The sequence below is a fragment of the Nothobranchius furzeri genome, chromosome 16, assembly GCF_043380555.1.
Source record: "Nothobranchius furzeri strain GRZ-AD chromosome 16, NfurGRZ-RIMD1, whole genome shotgun sequence".
In the NCBI taxonomy this organism is placed as follows: domain Eukaryota; kingdom Metazoa; phylum Chordata; class Actinopteri; order Cyprinodontiformes; family Nothobranchiidae; genus Nothobranchius; species Nothobranchius furzeri.
In genome coordinates, this window is record NC_091756.1 from 44,694,047 (window position 1) to 44,712,139 (window position 18,093).

The window sequence follows — 18,093 nt, forward strand, 5'->3', positions numbered from 1 at the left end:
AGCGATATCACTCATGGGGAAGGTTGCCACAATTAAAATGATGGGTTTACCACAAATTACTTATTTACAATGATTTCAAGCAAACCACCATCTGACTGGTTTAGATCTATAGACTCTTCCATCACTGAATTCTTTTGGAAGGATAAACCTCCACAAATTAGCTTAAAAACAATACAGAAAACCAGATTGAGGAGGGCTTGATCTACCCAACTTTTAACATTATTTTAGCACCTCTCTGACGAAATGTCCTCACTAATATCATGCAGATGAACACCCATCTGGAACAACCCTGAATTTTGCAAAACATTAAAATGATTAACCTTCTGGACTGGAAGGAACCCTATAACTGGAACATATATTTAAAGGATTGCATTTCATCCCATTTAACAGAATAGCCTCAATATGGCATAGATAATAATATGTTTTTATAATATCACCAAATTAAATCTGTAGTTAAACAAAATTTTAAGGTTAATAATATATAATTATATACACCATCAAGAGTGCTATACTTCTTGAATCTCAACTATCCCAAATTACTGTCTAAAGTACACAAGACACTGTCCAAAATAGATGATTCAATAGCAATTCCTATATAAAAATGGGAAGTGGATCTGTTAGTCAGCTTTAACTTGAATTTCTGGTCTCAGACCTGTTTAGAACTTTTAAGATGACCAGTAACGCCAATTTACAATTAATTCAATACAAAATTTGCACAGAGTACATTATACAGGTCATCGGATGTTCAGGATGGAGTTTGTGCCGTCTGATACCTTTACACACTGCACAGACAACACTCCTGACAATTATATCCACACACAGTGGTCCTGTCCACCTGTTCAGGGATTTTGGTGCAGAGTATGTGAAGACCTGTCAAAGTGTCTGAAATGTGATATCCCAACTTCCCCCTCATTTTGTTTGCTAGGAAACCTGGACGATGTCCCGATTGAAACACGTTTGGTTCACGTGGTTCTGACAGCCATATGCATTGCTAAGAAAACTGTCCTCATAAACTAAAAAAATAAAGATAATATTTGCATTAACCAGTTTAGAAATCTTTTGTTAGATCATATTACACTTTAGACAGCCTTTGACTCTACTTAAAAAAATCTCTGGGCTCCTTTGATCAGTTCCATCACATAGAGAGGATGGATATTGATATTGTCCTGCAGGATGCCATGGTTGATGTGGTGGAGAGTCTGAGTTAGGAGCATCCTATGGTTCCCTAGAGGTAGGTTCACTAGGGGGGTCTGGTGCTGGGGCACTGCTGCCCCATTCTGGTGGCACACTTAGGGCCTTGGGGGTGGACAGTCTCCCTGGGGTCTTCATGCTCCGAGGACACCTATGTATCTCTGAGCCTTGGATCTCCTCCATCTTCTGCACATCCTTGGGGGCAGGTCTGTGGCCCCTCACACTCACTATTGGACACTCTTAGAGAAACCTTACGTACACAAGTGCATGTACACACACAGGTGCATGTACACACACAGGAGTTCACATGGTGGTCCTATAAGTATGGACTTGGACATTTATAACAGTTGACTTAAGGCTGTTGTTGGCACTTAATGCACCGAAAATATTTCAATTCAGTTCAGTTCAATTTAAAAATACTTTATTAATCCCAGAGGGAAATTGATTGCTTTAGTAGCTCAGAATAATAATAATCAAGTCATCAAAGAGTTCTTGGGGGGTACGATGTTGTCCACACAGAAGTTTATATAGTCAGTGACATATCCAGTCATGGCTTTGATCTCCTCTTCATATCCTTGGCAGAGAGTCATCCAATCTGTGGTCTCAAAACAACCCTGCAGGGCTTCTTCACTGTCCTGTGACCATTTTCTCACAGTTCTTCTTGTCACAGGTGCCTCAGAACAAGTGGTTTGTATTCTAAGCAGAGAAAAACAAGATTGTGATCTGATTGTCCCAGAGGAGGTCTTGTTTTGGACATGTATGCATCCTTTACATTTGCATAACACAAATCCAATGTCTTGTTTTCTCTGGTGGAGCAGCTGATAAACTGTTGAAATGTTGGAAGTGTAGCAGAGAGCGAGGCACGATTAAAATCACCAGATATAGCCACAAATGCATTGGGGTGCTGGGTTTGTAGCTTAGCAACAACGGAACTGATGGCATCACATGCATTTTCAGCAGTGGCTGAAGGTGGAATATAAACGGTTGCCAAGACAACACTGGTGAACTCTTTTGGCAAATAATATGGGCGACAACTTACTGCCAAGAGTTCAACATCTGGGCTGCAGAGACGACATTTCACTGAAACATGACCTGGATGGCACCATCTGTTGTTGACACGCACTGCCACTCCACCTCCTTTTCTTTTCCCGCACCTCTTCAGATCTCTGTCTGCTCATACAGTCAGGAATCCTGGCAGAGAGACGCTGGAATCGGGGATATGGTCCTGCAGCCACGTCTCATTGAAACACATAACACTGCACTGCCGAAACTCTGGCTGAGTCCTTGAAATGGCTTGGAGCTCCTCCATCTTGTTGGCCAGTGATCTCACATTGCTCATTATGATTGATGGAAGGGATTGTTTGGATTTCCTTTTTCTCTGTCTCTGTTTTGCTCCCGCTCTGCACCCGCGCTTCTTGCGTTTTAGCTCATTTGAGATTTGTGGCTTCAGTTGAGGTATTATTTCAGCCTTTCCAATGTTAATCAGCTGCTCCCGATTGTAAACCAGCTTGTTGCCATGGTTGCACATCATAACAAAAGCTCAAAAAGTGAAGAATATCAATCCTGATAGCTTTACAGCCGGACAGGACAAGGTAAAAAAAAATAAAAGATTGATAGTAGAAAACATTATTGACAATTGCCAACCTTCCCAGGAGTCGACCAAGGTTTACCCAAAATCAGAACATGAAACATGTCTGAGATTACTGGCCTCAGTCAGCATGACAGCATGTTGAACCACAGCGTGATTCACACAGGGTTGAACGGATAATGCTGCTTCTCACAGACACGATCGTATCAGCATGACTTTGATTTGCAAAGCTGCATTTGAATAAGCCATCAGACTTACTTTCACTTTAGGGAAAACTTTTGTGTCTGGGGAAAACCCAAATGGGGAGGATCAGCACAAATACCTCACGCCAGCTTTTCAGCACGCTTGTGGTAGACTCATGATTTGGGCCGGGTTGTTGTCATGATGACACCTGAATATTTAGCCTTAAATATGAACAGATTCTACAATTAAATCACCTCCTCCATTAGGAGACATTTGTTTCAGTGTCTTGTAGTTGAACTTTGTTCTGAAACCTAGTTGTGTCGGACCTTCTACTTGTTCCTTCTGGATTTTGGCTCAGTCTTTGTTGGATTAATAAAACCCTGTGTAACATGTTATTATTAATATACAGGGAGTGCAGAATTATTAGGCAAGTTGTTTTTTTGAGGAATAATTTTATTATTGAACAACAACCATGTTCTCAATGAACCCAAAAAACTCATTAATATCAAAGCTGAATGTTTTTGGAAGTAGTTTTTAGTTTGTTTTTAGTTTTAGCTGTTTTAGGGGGATATCTGTGTGTGCAGGGGACTATTACTGTGCATAATTATTAGGTAACTTAACAAAAAACAAATATATACCCATTTCATGTATTTATTTTTACCAGTGAAACCAATATAACATCTCCACATTCATAAATATACATTTCTGACATTCAAAAACAATACAAAAACAAATCAGCAACCAGTATAGCCACCTTTCTTTGCAAGGACACTCAAAAGCCTGCCATCCATGGATTCTGTCAGTGTTTTGATCTGTTCCCCATCAACATTGCGTGCAGCAGCAACCACAGCCTCCCAGACACTGTTCAGAGAGGTGTACTGTTTTCCCTCCTTGTAAATCTCACATTTGATGATGGACCACAGGTTCTCAATGGGGTTCAGATCAGGTGAACAAGGAGGCCATGTCATTAGTTTTTCTTCTTTTATACCCTTTCTTGCCAGCCACGCTGTGGAGTACTTGGACGCGTGTGATGGAGCAGTGTCCTGCATGAAAATCATGTTTTTCTTGAAGGATGCAGACTTCTTCCTGCGCCACTGCTTGAAGAAGGTGTCTTCCAGAAATTGGCAGTAGGACTGGGAATTAAGCTTGACTCCATCCTCAACCCGAAAAGGTCCCACAAGCTCATCTTTGATGATACCAGCCCAAACCAGTACTCCACCTCCACCTTGCTGGTGTCTGAGTCAGACTGGAGCTCTCTGCCCTTTACCAATCCAGCCACGGGCCCATCCATCTGGCCCATCAAGACTCACTCTCATTTCATCAGTCCATAAAACCTTAGAAAAACCAGTCTTGAGATGTTTCTTGGCCCAGTCTTGACGTTTCAGCTTGTGTGTCTTGTTCAGTGGTGGTCGTCTTTCAGCCTTTCTTACCTTGGCCATGTCTCTGAGTATTGCACACCTTGTACTTTTGGGCACTCCAGTGATGTTGCAGCTCTGAAATATGGCCAAACTGGTGGCAAGTGGCATCTTGGCAGCTGCACGCTTGACTTATCTCAGTTCATGGGCAGTTATTTTGCTCCTTGGTCTGTCCACATGCTTCTTGCGACCCTGATGACTATTTTGAATGAAACGCTTGATTGTTCGATGATCACACTTCAGAAGCGTTGCAATTTTAAGACTGCTGCATCCCTCTGCAAGATATCTCACTATTTTTGACTTTTCTGAACCTGTCAAGTCCTTCTTTTGACCCATTTTGCCAAAGGAAAGGAAGTTGCCTAATAATTATGCACACCTGATAAAGGGTGTTGATGTCATTAGACCACACCCCTTCTCATTACAGAGATGCACATCACCTAATATGCTTAATTGGTTGTAGGCTTTCGAGCCTATACAGCTTGAAGTAAGACAACACTCATGAAGAGGATGATGTGGACAAAATACTCATTTGCCTAATAATTCTGCACTCCCTGTAATGCTGCTTGTAATATCAACAATCAAATGATCATACCTTGTGTTATTTTGGTCTTTTTTAACTGTCCTGCTATTAAATTTAACATGACGCCTGTAGAGGCAGAGAGGGAACTGTTTTTACCATTCCCCTGAACCTAACACACTGACCTCAGGGTAAATTTGAATCACAGTAGAGCGATCGACTCCAAATGGTTTGGAAATGGCTTTATAATGTTCACACCTGCTGCTGATTTTTTTATTGAAGTACATTTATTTGTCAGCAACTGGCGGTTGTTCAATGTCTTAATTGTAAAACTACTGCAGATGTTTCTCCTCCTTGGCATCGTGTTAACACGTCTGAGTAACCCAGAGCATTGATCTGCCAAAACCTCTGTTGCTGATGATCAGGCTTCCTCTAACTGTATTGTTTAAAGTTGTAAAGGGAGTTTATTTTTAATTGAACCTTTTGTGTTTTATTTGTATTTGTTAATAAAAATTTGGGTTTTAATCCATTTTTCATTTAAAAACATCTTTCATTACTTTTTCAGGGCCAACCTGAGCGACTCGTACTTTACCAACAGACAGGACCGGTACGTTCTTCTGGAGAACTGCAGGGAGGTGGCAGACTTCTTTTCGGACCTGGTGGAAGCGGTGGGGGACGTCTCCCTGCAGCTGCAGCCCGATGACTCGGTCACCATGCTGGAGGGCATGGTGCACCCATACAAAGGTAGAGACAAAATGTGCTGACAGATTTACACCCCAGCTGGTTTTGTCTCGGTGTGGCACTCCAAGCCTGGTTACGGCCCAACGGGCGGCACCAGGATCAGATGGATTCTGCTAATGGAGCTTGAAAGCTTAGAAAGGTGAGGAGATGCTGATCGGAGAGCCGAGCTCTGAAAGAGAACAGTGAGGAAGATGGAGAGAGGTCTTGTGGTTGGCTAGCCCTGCAGCCGGATGTGAAACTGTCAGAATTTAGACCACACACACACGCACGCACGCACGCACGCACGCACGCACACACACACACACACACACACACAGAGTGTGTCCGTAACTGGAGCGCGGCCTGCCAGGATGTTAGTTAGAAGGATGAATGACATCATGTCTGCAGGAATGAACACCAGGAATAGAGATGTGATGTCACGGTGTTGCTGGAAGGAGATATGTACAGTAGTGGGAACTGATACACACAAACACAGTTATTGGAAGTACACTTGATGAAAATACAGTAGAAGACATATTTACTGGATGACTTGTAACTGATTGAAAAACAATGATGAGTCCTCATCTGCAGCAGCAGACAGCATGGAGACAGAAGGATGTCTGCATTCTGTGATTACTGGTAATCAATAAAAACTAAAGCTGCTTTTTATGAACTTTAAATTTAAAGATCAGTTCATCAAATATCTTCACACTCTCCTTTTTGGGAAGTATAAAGCTGAATGTGACTCACGTACAGTTCTTGTTTCCAGTTGTTTCTCTCTCTGACGGGTATCTAATGTCTAGTTCCTCTGTTGGATTTGCGTCAATATATTTTTATTTTATTGCTTGTGTCTGTTTTTCTGTTCTATTTTAAACCTTTCAGAGCAAGGATAGGCAATGATATATGATCAAAATATTGCTGTCAACACTTTGGTTGTGAAATACAAATTATTTTCTTGAGACATTTGATGAAATCCCCCGTCCACCCATTTCATAAGGTAACTCTAGATCCTCACCAAAGCATCACGGACCATGAATAAAGCAGCGTTTGCAACTCGCAAGCAGTGGTGAACTGGCTATTGGAGGGTCGATTTGCTAGCACACACACACATCAGTCAGACAGAGAAAAGGCGGCTGGCTGATACCTGGCCTGAATAATTGTCTCAGTCCATCCTTGGCACTCACCCGCCAAACATTATAACCATTCAGCTAGCAGCTAGCGTTTGGGCATTTGGATTTTAGCCACTGCCCTGACCTATCCATCGAATGTTTTAACGTTGGAATGGCACAAGATTGAAAAAGTAATCCATCTGAAAACCTACTCTGATACTGACGGTGGATCAACAAGCAGCCTTTGAAATCACGGTCACATTCTTGCACGGTTTTTGAGAGCTCCTTAAGACAAAATCTGACCATTTCTGCAGATTAAACTCTTCTTCAAGAAGACTGGACAGGCATCCTGTTCCTCTCGCAGACAAAATTTAGTGTTTTGGTTCGAGGCGTTATTTAAAGTGTAGAAGAAATCAACTCTTCACAACTGTGAAGATTAAACTCCCCGCCAGCTACACTGAGGGAACTGGGTGTTGGTATTTACAGTCCAGGAGAAGAGGGATCTGGATTCGACACTACCTGGATGGAGAGGAGCAGGGAAAGATGAAACAAACCTTCCTTATCCAAGTATTTACAATAGCTGGGCAGAGTTGAAGAGAAGCTGCAGCAGAGAGAGTAGTTTGCATGTGTGAAGCTACTGCTTTAGGGCATTCTCCATGGGGAAATAAAAATATAACATTGTCAAAAGCTCCAAAAGCTCAGTCAGTTTTACGGACATGCATCTCAACGTCTCATAGTTGTAGCTGAGAGTCATTCACCACAACTGCTAACAGATCAGGCAACATATTGTAATACTGCACAACAGAATGCAGATTGTTTGCAAAAATTTAACCAAAATGACTGTCTCTGTGACTTTTCTACTTCTTATTTCAAATCTCTCATTAAAGGCAATATGTGCTTCTTTGTGGATTGAATTCTGCCTTTAATTCCAACACAATAGTGCTTCAAAAGTTACCGTGGATATAATTAATCTAGTTAAACTTGATCCTGTAATTCAGGGGTCCCCAATCCTGGTCCTGGGGGGCCGGTATCCTGCATGTTTTAGTCTGAACTTTGTTTCAACACACCTGATTTCAATCAGCAGCTAATTAACAGGCTTCTGCAGAGCCTGATGAGCTGCTGCACAGGTGTTTCAACCACTGAATCAAGTCTGTTGGAGCAGAAAAACCACAAAACAGTCTGGATACCGGCCCTCCAGGACCAGGATTGGGGACTCCTGAAGTAAATGCTACAAAAGTTGGGGCGAAGTTTGAATCTGCAGGCGGCAGCTCTACTTTTGCTTGGTTTCATTTCTCTAATGACCTCTCCGTTCTTCAGACGGGAGGAAAGATGAAGGGTGATTTATCCTTGGATAGTTCTGTAATTTGGGTGAACTGACCCTTTAATCTAAAAGCATGTGAAAGCCAATGAGTAGCTTTTGTTTTGAACTGGTTAACTCACTTCCTGTAACCATAACCTCGTAACTACTTAGCAGACCATAACATAAACATCAGTTTAATGTCTGAAGCCAGAACTAGACCATGTACACACACACACACACACACACACACACACACACACACACACACACACACACACACACACACACACACACACACACACACACACACACACACACACACACAGCTCTCAGAACACGGTGACCCAGAGGTCTGGCTGACCCAACTCCCTCTCAGCCACGTGTTTCTCATCATCAGGCAACCGCCAAGACTTCTCTACGGGGGCGAGGAAGCGGATCATGGAGGTTTTGAACACAGCACGCACCAGGCTGCAGCTGCAGCAGCAGCAGCTTTCCGAGAAGTCAGAGGATGAAGGCATGATGAGCGAGGGGGACGAGGACACCTGGGTGTTCCCTCTGGTGCAGATGAAGCCTCTGGGTATCCGGGTAGATGAGCAGGTCACACAGGTGAGCCCAGTTCCTGATGAACTAACGACCCATTAGTACAGCTGGTTCATATTGCACATGTGAGAAAAAATATCAAAAGGGCCATATTTGTAACCCGTCTGCCTCTACTTCCTGTCTCTCAACGGCCCGGTCCGATCCAGCGCCTGCTGACAGACGCCGGGTCGGGCTCCACTGTGTATCTAACATCAGGTTACTTCAACCTGACCCGCGCATACATGCGGCTGGTGCTCGGGGCCGGAGCCAGCTACCGCATCCTGACTGCCTCCCCGGAGGTCAATGGGTTCTTTGGGGCCAAAGGCGTCGCTGGTGCCATCCCTGCAGCATACATCCACATCGCCCGGCAGTTTTACAACCAGGTGTGTCGGCTGGGTCAGCAGGAGAGAGTCCACCTGCACGAGTACCACCGGTCTCAGTGGACGTTTCACGCTAAAGGTCTGCACAAGAAAAACACCCAGGTCCACAGATAACAGGCTTCATTTGCACGGTTTTAAAAACGGTCAGACTTTGCTTTACGTGCGTCTAAAGACGTGAGGGAAGCTTTGTTAGTTTGTATTTTATCAAAGAAACATCAGAAACAGTTGGTTTTTATTCTAGAGTCTGTTTCAGCATCCACTGTTAGATGATGGTGTGCGGCTGCATGGTGCACTGTTGCCTTGCAGTAAAAAGGTTGCAGGTGTGAATCCCACCTGCGACTTTTCAGGTTGGAGTTGGCATGTTCTCCCCATGCATGTGTGGCTTTTCTGCAGGTGCTCAGGTTTCCATCCACAGACCAGAAACATGCGTGTCAGGTTAATGGGACACTTCATTGTCTGTAGGTGGGAGTGTGTGTCCCTGGCATGTTCTGGTGACCTGTCCAGGGCGTCCCCCATCTCTCACCCGACGACTGCTGGAGACCAGCTCCCTTTGATGCTACTGAGAATGAAGCGGGTTAGAAAATGATGACTGAGTGAGATCTGCTCATATTACAGCCCGATGTAAAAACTACTCCTAATCCCATCAGTGCTTCTGGTCCTGCTCACTCTGAGCTCTGCTGGGGTAGAAATAGTTCAGACTAATTAAAGTGAAGTTGTGTCAGCCATCTTTACGAAGGGTTTTATGTATCCTAAAGAAGAAAAACAAAACTTACAGTAACCTGAAACATTCTGTTAACCTTCAGTGCTGTCTGGTGATTCCTCTGCCTGATAGACGTTTCTTCCTCAGGCGCTGCTTGTGAGAAATCTGTGTCTCTGGGCTGCCGTTTCTGTTTATTCTTTTGTAGTAAACAGTCTTTAACATTTTTTCAACCATAGATCTTTTGTCGCCTGACCCAAAACGGTTTTCTTTTTTTTCTTTACAAAGGGGCTTATATTATATCAGTTTACCAATCAGGACCTCCACCTTGTTGTTTTCTTTTACTTTTATCTTCATTTGACAGGAGAGTCTATTAAAAAGAAAGTAGGTCAGTGTTAATGACGGATTGGATGGTGTGCTAAATAAAAACATTGTGACGACAAATGAACCAAACATGTTTGGTATGTGTTCCTGCTGAAGCTCGCTCTTGAATGGAATAAACTATTTTACTCAGGAACTTCTACGTCAGCTGGATAAACAAACACCTGATGACTAAAACAAATCTGGGGCAGAAGATCTGAAAATAAAACAAATAAAACAAGCTACAAGACTCCAAAAAATCACTTAAAGATGGCTGCCACAGCCCTTTAGCAAACACAAACACGTAAAAACTAAAGTCCATTTCACAGATATGCTTTACATTGACACTGTAGTAAGTAAAGTCATTTGCAACAAATGTTTAAAGCGCTGACAGATTCCACAAAGTCTTTCTAATCGGACTAAAACGGCTATAAATGGTGATGATTGTCGTTTTGTTATGAAGGTCGTGTGCTGAGGGTTAGAGCTTTCATTTATTTGATATTTTAGACCTGTTTGTTTTATAACTTCCCTCCAAGTATCAGCTAGGTGATGTTTTATTATTATTATTTAAAACTGACTTATTGAGAACATTTCTGGTTTTATGAGGACCTAACTGGATTCAGGTGCTGTGTGTTTCCACAAAGGGAAGTATTTCACAATTTAGTTCACACACACACACACACACACACACACACACACACACACACACACACACACACACACACACACACACACACACACACACACACACACACACACACACACACACACACGTATTTATATGTTTGTGTGGACCCCCCACTGACTTCCATTCATTTTAGTGACTCCACTATGCCTAACCATACCCAAACGGGTTATTTTCCTAACCCTAGCCTGATCTAAAAGTTAATTCACACCATAGCTGTAAAACCAGGTTTTAGGGTGTTTAGCATTGTGTGGACCGGCAAAAATGTCCCCATAATGTAAAAATGTCCACACAGCACAGGTTAACACTCTCAGGCTCCAAATAAGTTTTGATAAAAGGACGAACAACTAAGTCCTTCAGGGGTACTTCTGAGTTAAAAAATGCTCATAAATACGTATGTGGAGTAACCAGGTAGGTAGGTTTTAACGTTGTAAATCTGCAACGTCTGGATGAAGAGGTATGTTGTCTGAGACAATAGCTTGTACAGTCACTCTGTTGTAGCCCCAGGACAGGGATGCACACTCACTCTCATACTTTTGGGGTTTGGATCAACACAGGGGATTTTCTACATGTGCTTCCTGTTAGTTGTGGTTTTGGTCGACAGAAATCTGTTCTGGAAACATCTCCCTGAAGCATTACCTCCTCTCTGACTCCCACTTTCCCCTCCCCCCTACAGGTCTGTGGTATTACCTCCAGGGGCAGGATCGGCCTTGCCTCACTCTAATTGGCTCCCCTAATTTTGGTTACCGCTCGGTTCACCGTGACCTGGAGGCCCAGATCGCCATAGTAACGGAGAACAAGGAGCTGCAGACACAGCTGCAGGAGGTCTGGTCATTACCCTAAATTTAGCAGCCAAAAAAGTAATGAATGACTGTGTAACTCTAACCTGAACACACACACACACACACACACACACACACACACACACACACACACACACACACACACACACACACACACACACACACACACACACACACACACACACACACCTGTGTTTCACTCTGACAGGAGCAGGAGATGTTGTACCAGCGCTCCACAGAGGTGTCCAGCTCCACCTTCGAGCGGCCCGACCGCTACGTCAAGCTGTGGGTCAAACTGGTCACACCCCTCATCAAGAACTTCTTCTGAGAGCAGGTGCACACACACACACACACACACACACACACACACACACACACACACACACACACACACACACACACACACACGTGATGCACGAACACCATTTCATTTATTTTGGGTTAAACCAGTTCAGATTCCTTGAAGGAATTCATTTGGACCAAAATTATTTTACGATGAAAACAATAATGGAGTTGATGATGTTTTTGATCACATCTTTAAAATAACAATATTGCAACACACTGTTACACAATGTGCAGCTGTTAGCATCAAGCTGTAGCTCAAAATTAGCCTAATAGCTAAGGTTCTAGCCATTTTTGTTACAGAGACGGTTGATTAGTTATGGTGGTCTTCTCGAGTGGAGCGCACTCCACAACACGACAAACACACTCCTACATGCAAAAACATTTTGTTCAGACTTTTGGAGTTGTGGCTTGTTTATATTCAGATCTTCTGCCCCAGATTTGTTTTAAGGGCGACGGTGGCACAGGAGTTAAGTGCTCGCCCCGTAATCGGAAGGTTGCAGGTTCGAGCCCCGCTCAGTCTGTCGCTGTCGCTGTGTCCTTGGGCAAGACACTTAACCCGCCTTGCCTGCTGGTGTGGTCAGAGGGACCGGTGGCGCCAGTGCTCGGCAGCCTCGCTTCTGTCAGTGCGCCCCAGGGCAGCTGTGGCTACATCGTAGCTCATCCCCACCAGTGTGTGAATGTGTGTGTGAATGGGTGAATGACTGATTGTGTTGTAAAGCGCCTTGGGGGGTTCCAGGACTCTAGGAGGCGCTATATCAAATACAGACCATTTACCATTTAATCATCAGTGTTTTTGTTTATCCAGCTGACGTAGGAGTTCCTGAGTAAAATAGTTTATTCCATTCAAGAGCGAGCGAGAACATACCAAACATGTTTGGTTCATTTGTCGTCAGAATTATTTCATTTAGGACACCATCTAATTCATCACCTGCACTGGCCCACGTGGGTGATCAAAAAGTAGGAAAGACTTTGTATGAAACGAGCAGCTGGATGATCAAACAGGATTTGTGGAAAAGTCAATAATAGTGACGGAAAGGTGAGCAAGTTCACATTAGGTGCTCACACGCACACACGTAGAACAATATATTAAAAAAAAAATAATAATATACTTGCATAAACATTTAGTAATGTATATACATTACAACTTATACATATTATTACTTAGATTAGCCATTTTTATATTTGACTGTTTTTACATTACTGTATTTTTGCATAACTCTGTTGCTGTGAAGCTCGCACACAAGAATTTCACTCGCATGTACTGTACCAGTGTACCTGCACATGTGACGTGACAATAAAAGTGATTTGATTTGATTTGATTTTGATTTGATTTGGGTCATTTTTGCCAAAAAAATAAGTTTTTTTAAATTTTTTTGTGAAGTTGACAGCAGCCTTCATTCAGATGGCTGTTTTATAACGAGGTTCTAACATTTGGTTATCGTTTACACAACTTCCAGGAGAAATGCGTTCAAACTCCCATTTAGCAGCACAATCGTTATCTTTACCACCCACGCATCTGATTCCTTCATCCTGTTTACGGAACGCTTTTGTTCAACATCAAAGTGTTAAAAAACCAGATGAGGTGCAACCACCAGTGATTCGCAGACAGAATGAAACAAGCTGGATGGAGACAGAGTAAAAAATATAAGATTAGGCAGATTTGGAGCCGATCACAAACTCTCCTTCTGGGAGGTTTAGTCTTTTTTTGTGAATTTCAGATGTGAGTTGAATTACAACCAGCAAAAACAAAGTGTCGCTTAAGTTGTTTTTCAAGCTTCAGAAACTCAAAAATGAGGAAAAATATTCAACAAAATGGAATCGGATCTTTTAATAGTTATAAATAATGTGTGTAATTTGTAGAAATCTGAGTCATTTTTGGTGTTTTTGTTCAGAGTTGGTCTTCATTGGTTTGTAGGCAAAACACAGCCTCAGCATACTGTGCAGAAACACACACACACACACTAGAAAGAATGTGGCTTTTTCAAAATGTTTGCAGTCACTGCGGTGATTCCCGAGATCTCAGGTCCCGTCTCGGTCTTCCCAGCAGCCAGAATCACCACGGTGAGAGCGGGGACAGCGAGTCGGCTGATTCACGGCTGTAGAGGAGTGAGTCACTGTGGCGTTATGGTGATGATTTGACACTGTGGTCTTTGAGCCCTGTCGGGACTCGAAGAGGCGAGGTCGATGGGCTCATGAACCCAGAATCAGAGTAAACAGACGAGTTCTGCTGTCTGGAAACCAGAAGTTCACGATGAGCAGAGAGTCTGCTGGAGTGAAGCAGCTTTTACGGGTCAGATAAGTTCAGGGAGGTGTGTGAAGAGACAGGTTTATCCTCTGTTCTGATGCACCAGCTGAAGGGAGGCTCGTCAGCCGCTGAGTGAGAGAAAGCCGCTCGGTTTCTAAGAACAGGAAGTGTCACAAGCTGGATATTGACGGTAAACGGGCGGTGTCTTATCACCACCTGAGCATTGCCAGGACAGAGGGAAAAGGCTTGAGTCATCTGCTGCCAGAAGGAAGCTGTTTAAAATAGATCATCTTTCTTCCCTGGAGCAGAACAAGCATGCATGCCATGATCCTCCGACTGTAATGAGTGTATTTACACCCAGTGTTAGAAAGGAGTGAGAAAACTGGTTTCATTTGCGCTACCGGCTCAGTGACTTGCGCTCAGACGGGCTGGCTGATGACGACCGGCTCGACCTTTTACAGCCTATTATTAACAGGGCTTGTGAAGGCTGCAAGCGCTGCACCATGTGAGCTTTGACCGTAATAAACCATAACAATAAAGCCAAAAATCAGGCCTCACATGCAAGATGTCTTGTTTCTGTCTGGGTGTTACACCCATATCACATCCTCCTATCTGGTTTGTTAGATAACTTTTTTCTTCTAGGGAGGATAAAACGTTCAAAATGTGTTTTATTTTAAATACAATGACACTTGAGCACAAAATATTTCTCTCCGATCACTGCTTACTGTGTGTGAAACTGTTTCTCAATAAAACATGCCTGCTAAAGTCTAGTTTGGGTTTCATTTAGATTATTTTAGAGGCAGGATGACTGTGAGGAGTTTTTATCAATTTTTTTCATCTTTCTGAACAATTCTATGCTTTTCATATCTGAAGTAAATTCAGAGGAAACCCGCTGACACGCACATTTTAGTTCCAGTTATGAGTCAAGTTGAAAAATCTGAATTTAACTATTGAAATTCAGTCACGTTTTAGAGGTTTAAAGTAAAAGCTGGTGGATAGAAAATGTTTTTCTCCCACTTATTATCTTTAATTATGTTTTGTTTTCAAATAACCTGTGTGTGTTCTTTTTTTAAAGTTCTTGTTTCCTTCTGGTGAAGGGACCCGCCCACTTGAATTCCAGTATCTCCTTTTTTTCTGAACAAGGAAAAAAAAAACAACAAACAATAGCCTTGCCAGTTAGCGGTGCGAACAGATCTGATCTACACACCTCCCCTCATTGTTAGAAACAGCCTGAAGCTGATCCAGAGTCAGCAGAATCCTCTGATGACCACTCAGCAGGTTTGGGTGGTTTCTGGGGACGTGGCTGCCCTCTTGTGGTCCACCAGAAACCTGCTCTGGCACCAGGGTGGACCTGATGGGTAGTTTGGGATGAACACGCTGGCATCCGAGCATCTGTGGTAGAGCAGCAACAAGGAATCCGAGAATTCAACTGAAACTGTTTAAGTTGCATTGGACTGTGCAAAAGTCTTGAGCCATGTTTTCTTTCAAACACTGATTTCTTGTAAGGATATTTGTTTTGTTAACTTACTTAAACTCTGACCCTCTAAATAATGCAGGTGAAAAATTGGCTCCAACCCAAAGAATAAAACCAGCATCAAGGCAAACGTAGTGAACTAATACTGTAATGTTGGTTCCAACATGCTGTCAGAGACACAGTTTGTTCTTATTTCTTAAATCTAACATATGAATACAATTTTAGCAACTCAAATGTGATTGCCAACGTTTTATTAGCAGAAAACTTGTCGTCGGCTGAGACTAAATTTCATTAATGTTACTGTATGTGAGACATGCCAAGAGTCTTTTTCAGTTGTTTTAGAAGGTTATACTGAAAGATATTTTATATCCAGCTGGCTGTGGGGATTGTCAGTTTCCCCTTTCAGAACAAAGGAAGGAGGGACATAACTACTGTTTACCATCAGTGAGCGTGGGATTACCATGTCTCCTGTGAGCTGATACTGCGACGCAGACATTTGTACTTTGACAACAGCCAGCAAAAAGCTGCAGATTCATGTAAAGTGGTTGCAGTAACCAAATCTTCATCTCTACATAATGCACCTTTAAACTTTTACTTTTGTAATTTGAACTCTTCAGATCTTCTTCTTGGATTTATATGAAAATAACCAAAGGATCAGCTGATTTTTTTTAAAAGTAGTTCAACTTGTTAGCATCCCGATTTATCACTGGCATTTTCAAAATAAGTGTACAAAAGCAGTTGCAAAGTAAAATTGCAAGTCATGTTTTTGAAATTCAGCACAAAAAAGGATAACTTGATGGAAATCTGGTTTTCCTGGCTTTGCCGTCTCCATTTCAGTTAGAATGAAGATCTTAGTTCAAAGAGGAGGCTGAAGTCTTTGTTTTTATACAGTGAGGCCATCCAGGGTTCTGATCCTGAATAAACAGATGCTTCAGAACACAAAAGCCCGGGAGCTGATAGGGAGGCTGACCTGGAACATTTCAGCCTTCACATCTCGTCCTTCACGATGATAAAACACCACAGCTGATCCCCTCAACAGGGAGTTTCTGTAACTTGAGATCCAGCACAGAATTCTGGACATTTTTCCCTTTTTGTTTTCTGCAGGTGGGTTGTGTGTTCCTGTCCTGAGGTGAGGGTCAGTGAAGGTCGGCCCTGCTGCTGAGACACAATCAGCATCACCTCCTCAGAGGAAATGGCTCCAACATGCACACACAAGAGAGAATGCATGCCGTGGATCTGGGGGTAAATTCTCCACATTTAAGCTCACTCTGTTTTTCAGCACACCTCAAAGTGGTTATAACTGGAAACATTTAAAGAAAACAAATCCACTCCCCTTACTGTCCATCCACGTGTTGCATGCATGAACAGAGACGAGTGTCTTTGCTGTAATGATGAACAGACGGGTGTGGTGAAGCACGACGGTCCCTCGAGGGGCTTTAATAACAGCTCAGACGGTGTGTTTACAGTCCTGCCCAGAGATAGTGTGTACAGTTATGTGTTATTACATTTGTAAATTAAAGGAAGAGAAGATTTTATTAAATGTTTGTCCTTTTTGTTGTCGGGGGGGACAAGATCAATAGATTTTTAAAAGAAAAGTTTTAGTCACAAAACTGACAGCAAAATAATCCTCTATTTTAATTTGGTTACAGATCAGATTATCAACTCTAACATGAACAGAGGTCAGGATCAGCTGGTAACAAGTTTAAGTTTAGTTCTGACAGCCCAAAGACACCTGAGACCCAAAAATGTAAATATCAGCATTCGCCCTGTGACTCTTGCCAAATGCTCCGTTTGGTTTATTCCAGCTGTTTCACAATGGGCTGTCTGGAAGGAAACATCTGCAGCAAAATAAAATACCCGACAGACTTAAAATCACTTAGTAGAAAAAAAATTATGCCAAATGTTGTCTCTTCAAACCTGCCGCTATACTGGAGTGATCCCAGTCTGCAGTGGTCAGTAGTGATACAGCTACAAGACGGTCCTGTGCCGTTTGATCCGATAAGACAACAGGATGTGAGAACAACCCTGAAAACTTGCCTCGCTAACTGCATCCTGTGTGGGTGTTGTACAAACAAACCACAGCGGAGCGTTTCAACGTTCTTCTGCAGCTCCAATACATTTTTATTGATGCCACAAGCATCTTTTCATGAAGGGGAATTTCCCAGTTTACCCGAGCCTTTCATCACCTGGTTGACAGGTGTGCACACACACACACACACACACACACACACACACACACACACACACACACACACACACACACACACACACACACACACACACACACACACACACACACACACACACACACACACACACACACACACACACACACACACACACACACACACACACACACACACACACACACACACACACACACACACACACACACACACACACACACACACACACACACACACACACACACACACATTGCTGTTTGGATAATATCAGTGATTTAATAACTCCTCCAGATGTAGATAAGCTCCTGAGTGACAG

General features: G+C 42.8%; 1 protein-coding gene across 1 annotated transcript in view; it reads left to right on the plus strand.

Moving 5' to 3' along the window:
* Positions 1-17,131, plus strand: part of LOC107387730 (CDP-diacylglycerol--glycerol-3-phosphate 3-phosphatidyltransferase, mitochondrial) — a 34,376-nt gene extending 17,245 nt beyond the window's left edge. Inside the window, exons 6-11 of the mRNA XM_054749307.2 lie at positions 5,460-5,638; positions 8,421-8,629; positions 8,770-9,061; positions 11,401-11,549; positions 11,736-11,861; positions 16,696-17,131. Of these exons, the coding sequence (XP_054605282.2) occupies positions 5,460-5,638; positions 8,421-8,629; positions 8,770-9,061; positions 11,401-11,549; positions 11,736-11,855 (949 nt within the window). The 3' untranslated portion in view covers positions 11,856-11,861; positions 16,696-17,131. The remainder of the gene's footprint in view (positions 1-5,459; positions 5,639-8,420; positions 8,630-8,769; positions 9,062-11,400; positions 11,550-11,735; positions 11,862-16,695) is intronic.
* The last annotated feature ends 962 nt before the right edge of the window (positions 17,132-18,093 follow it).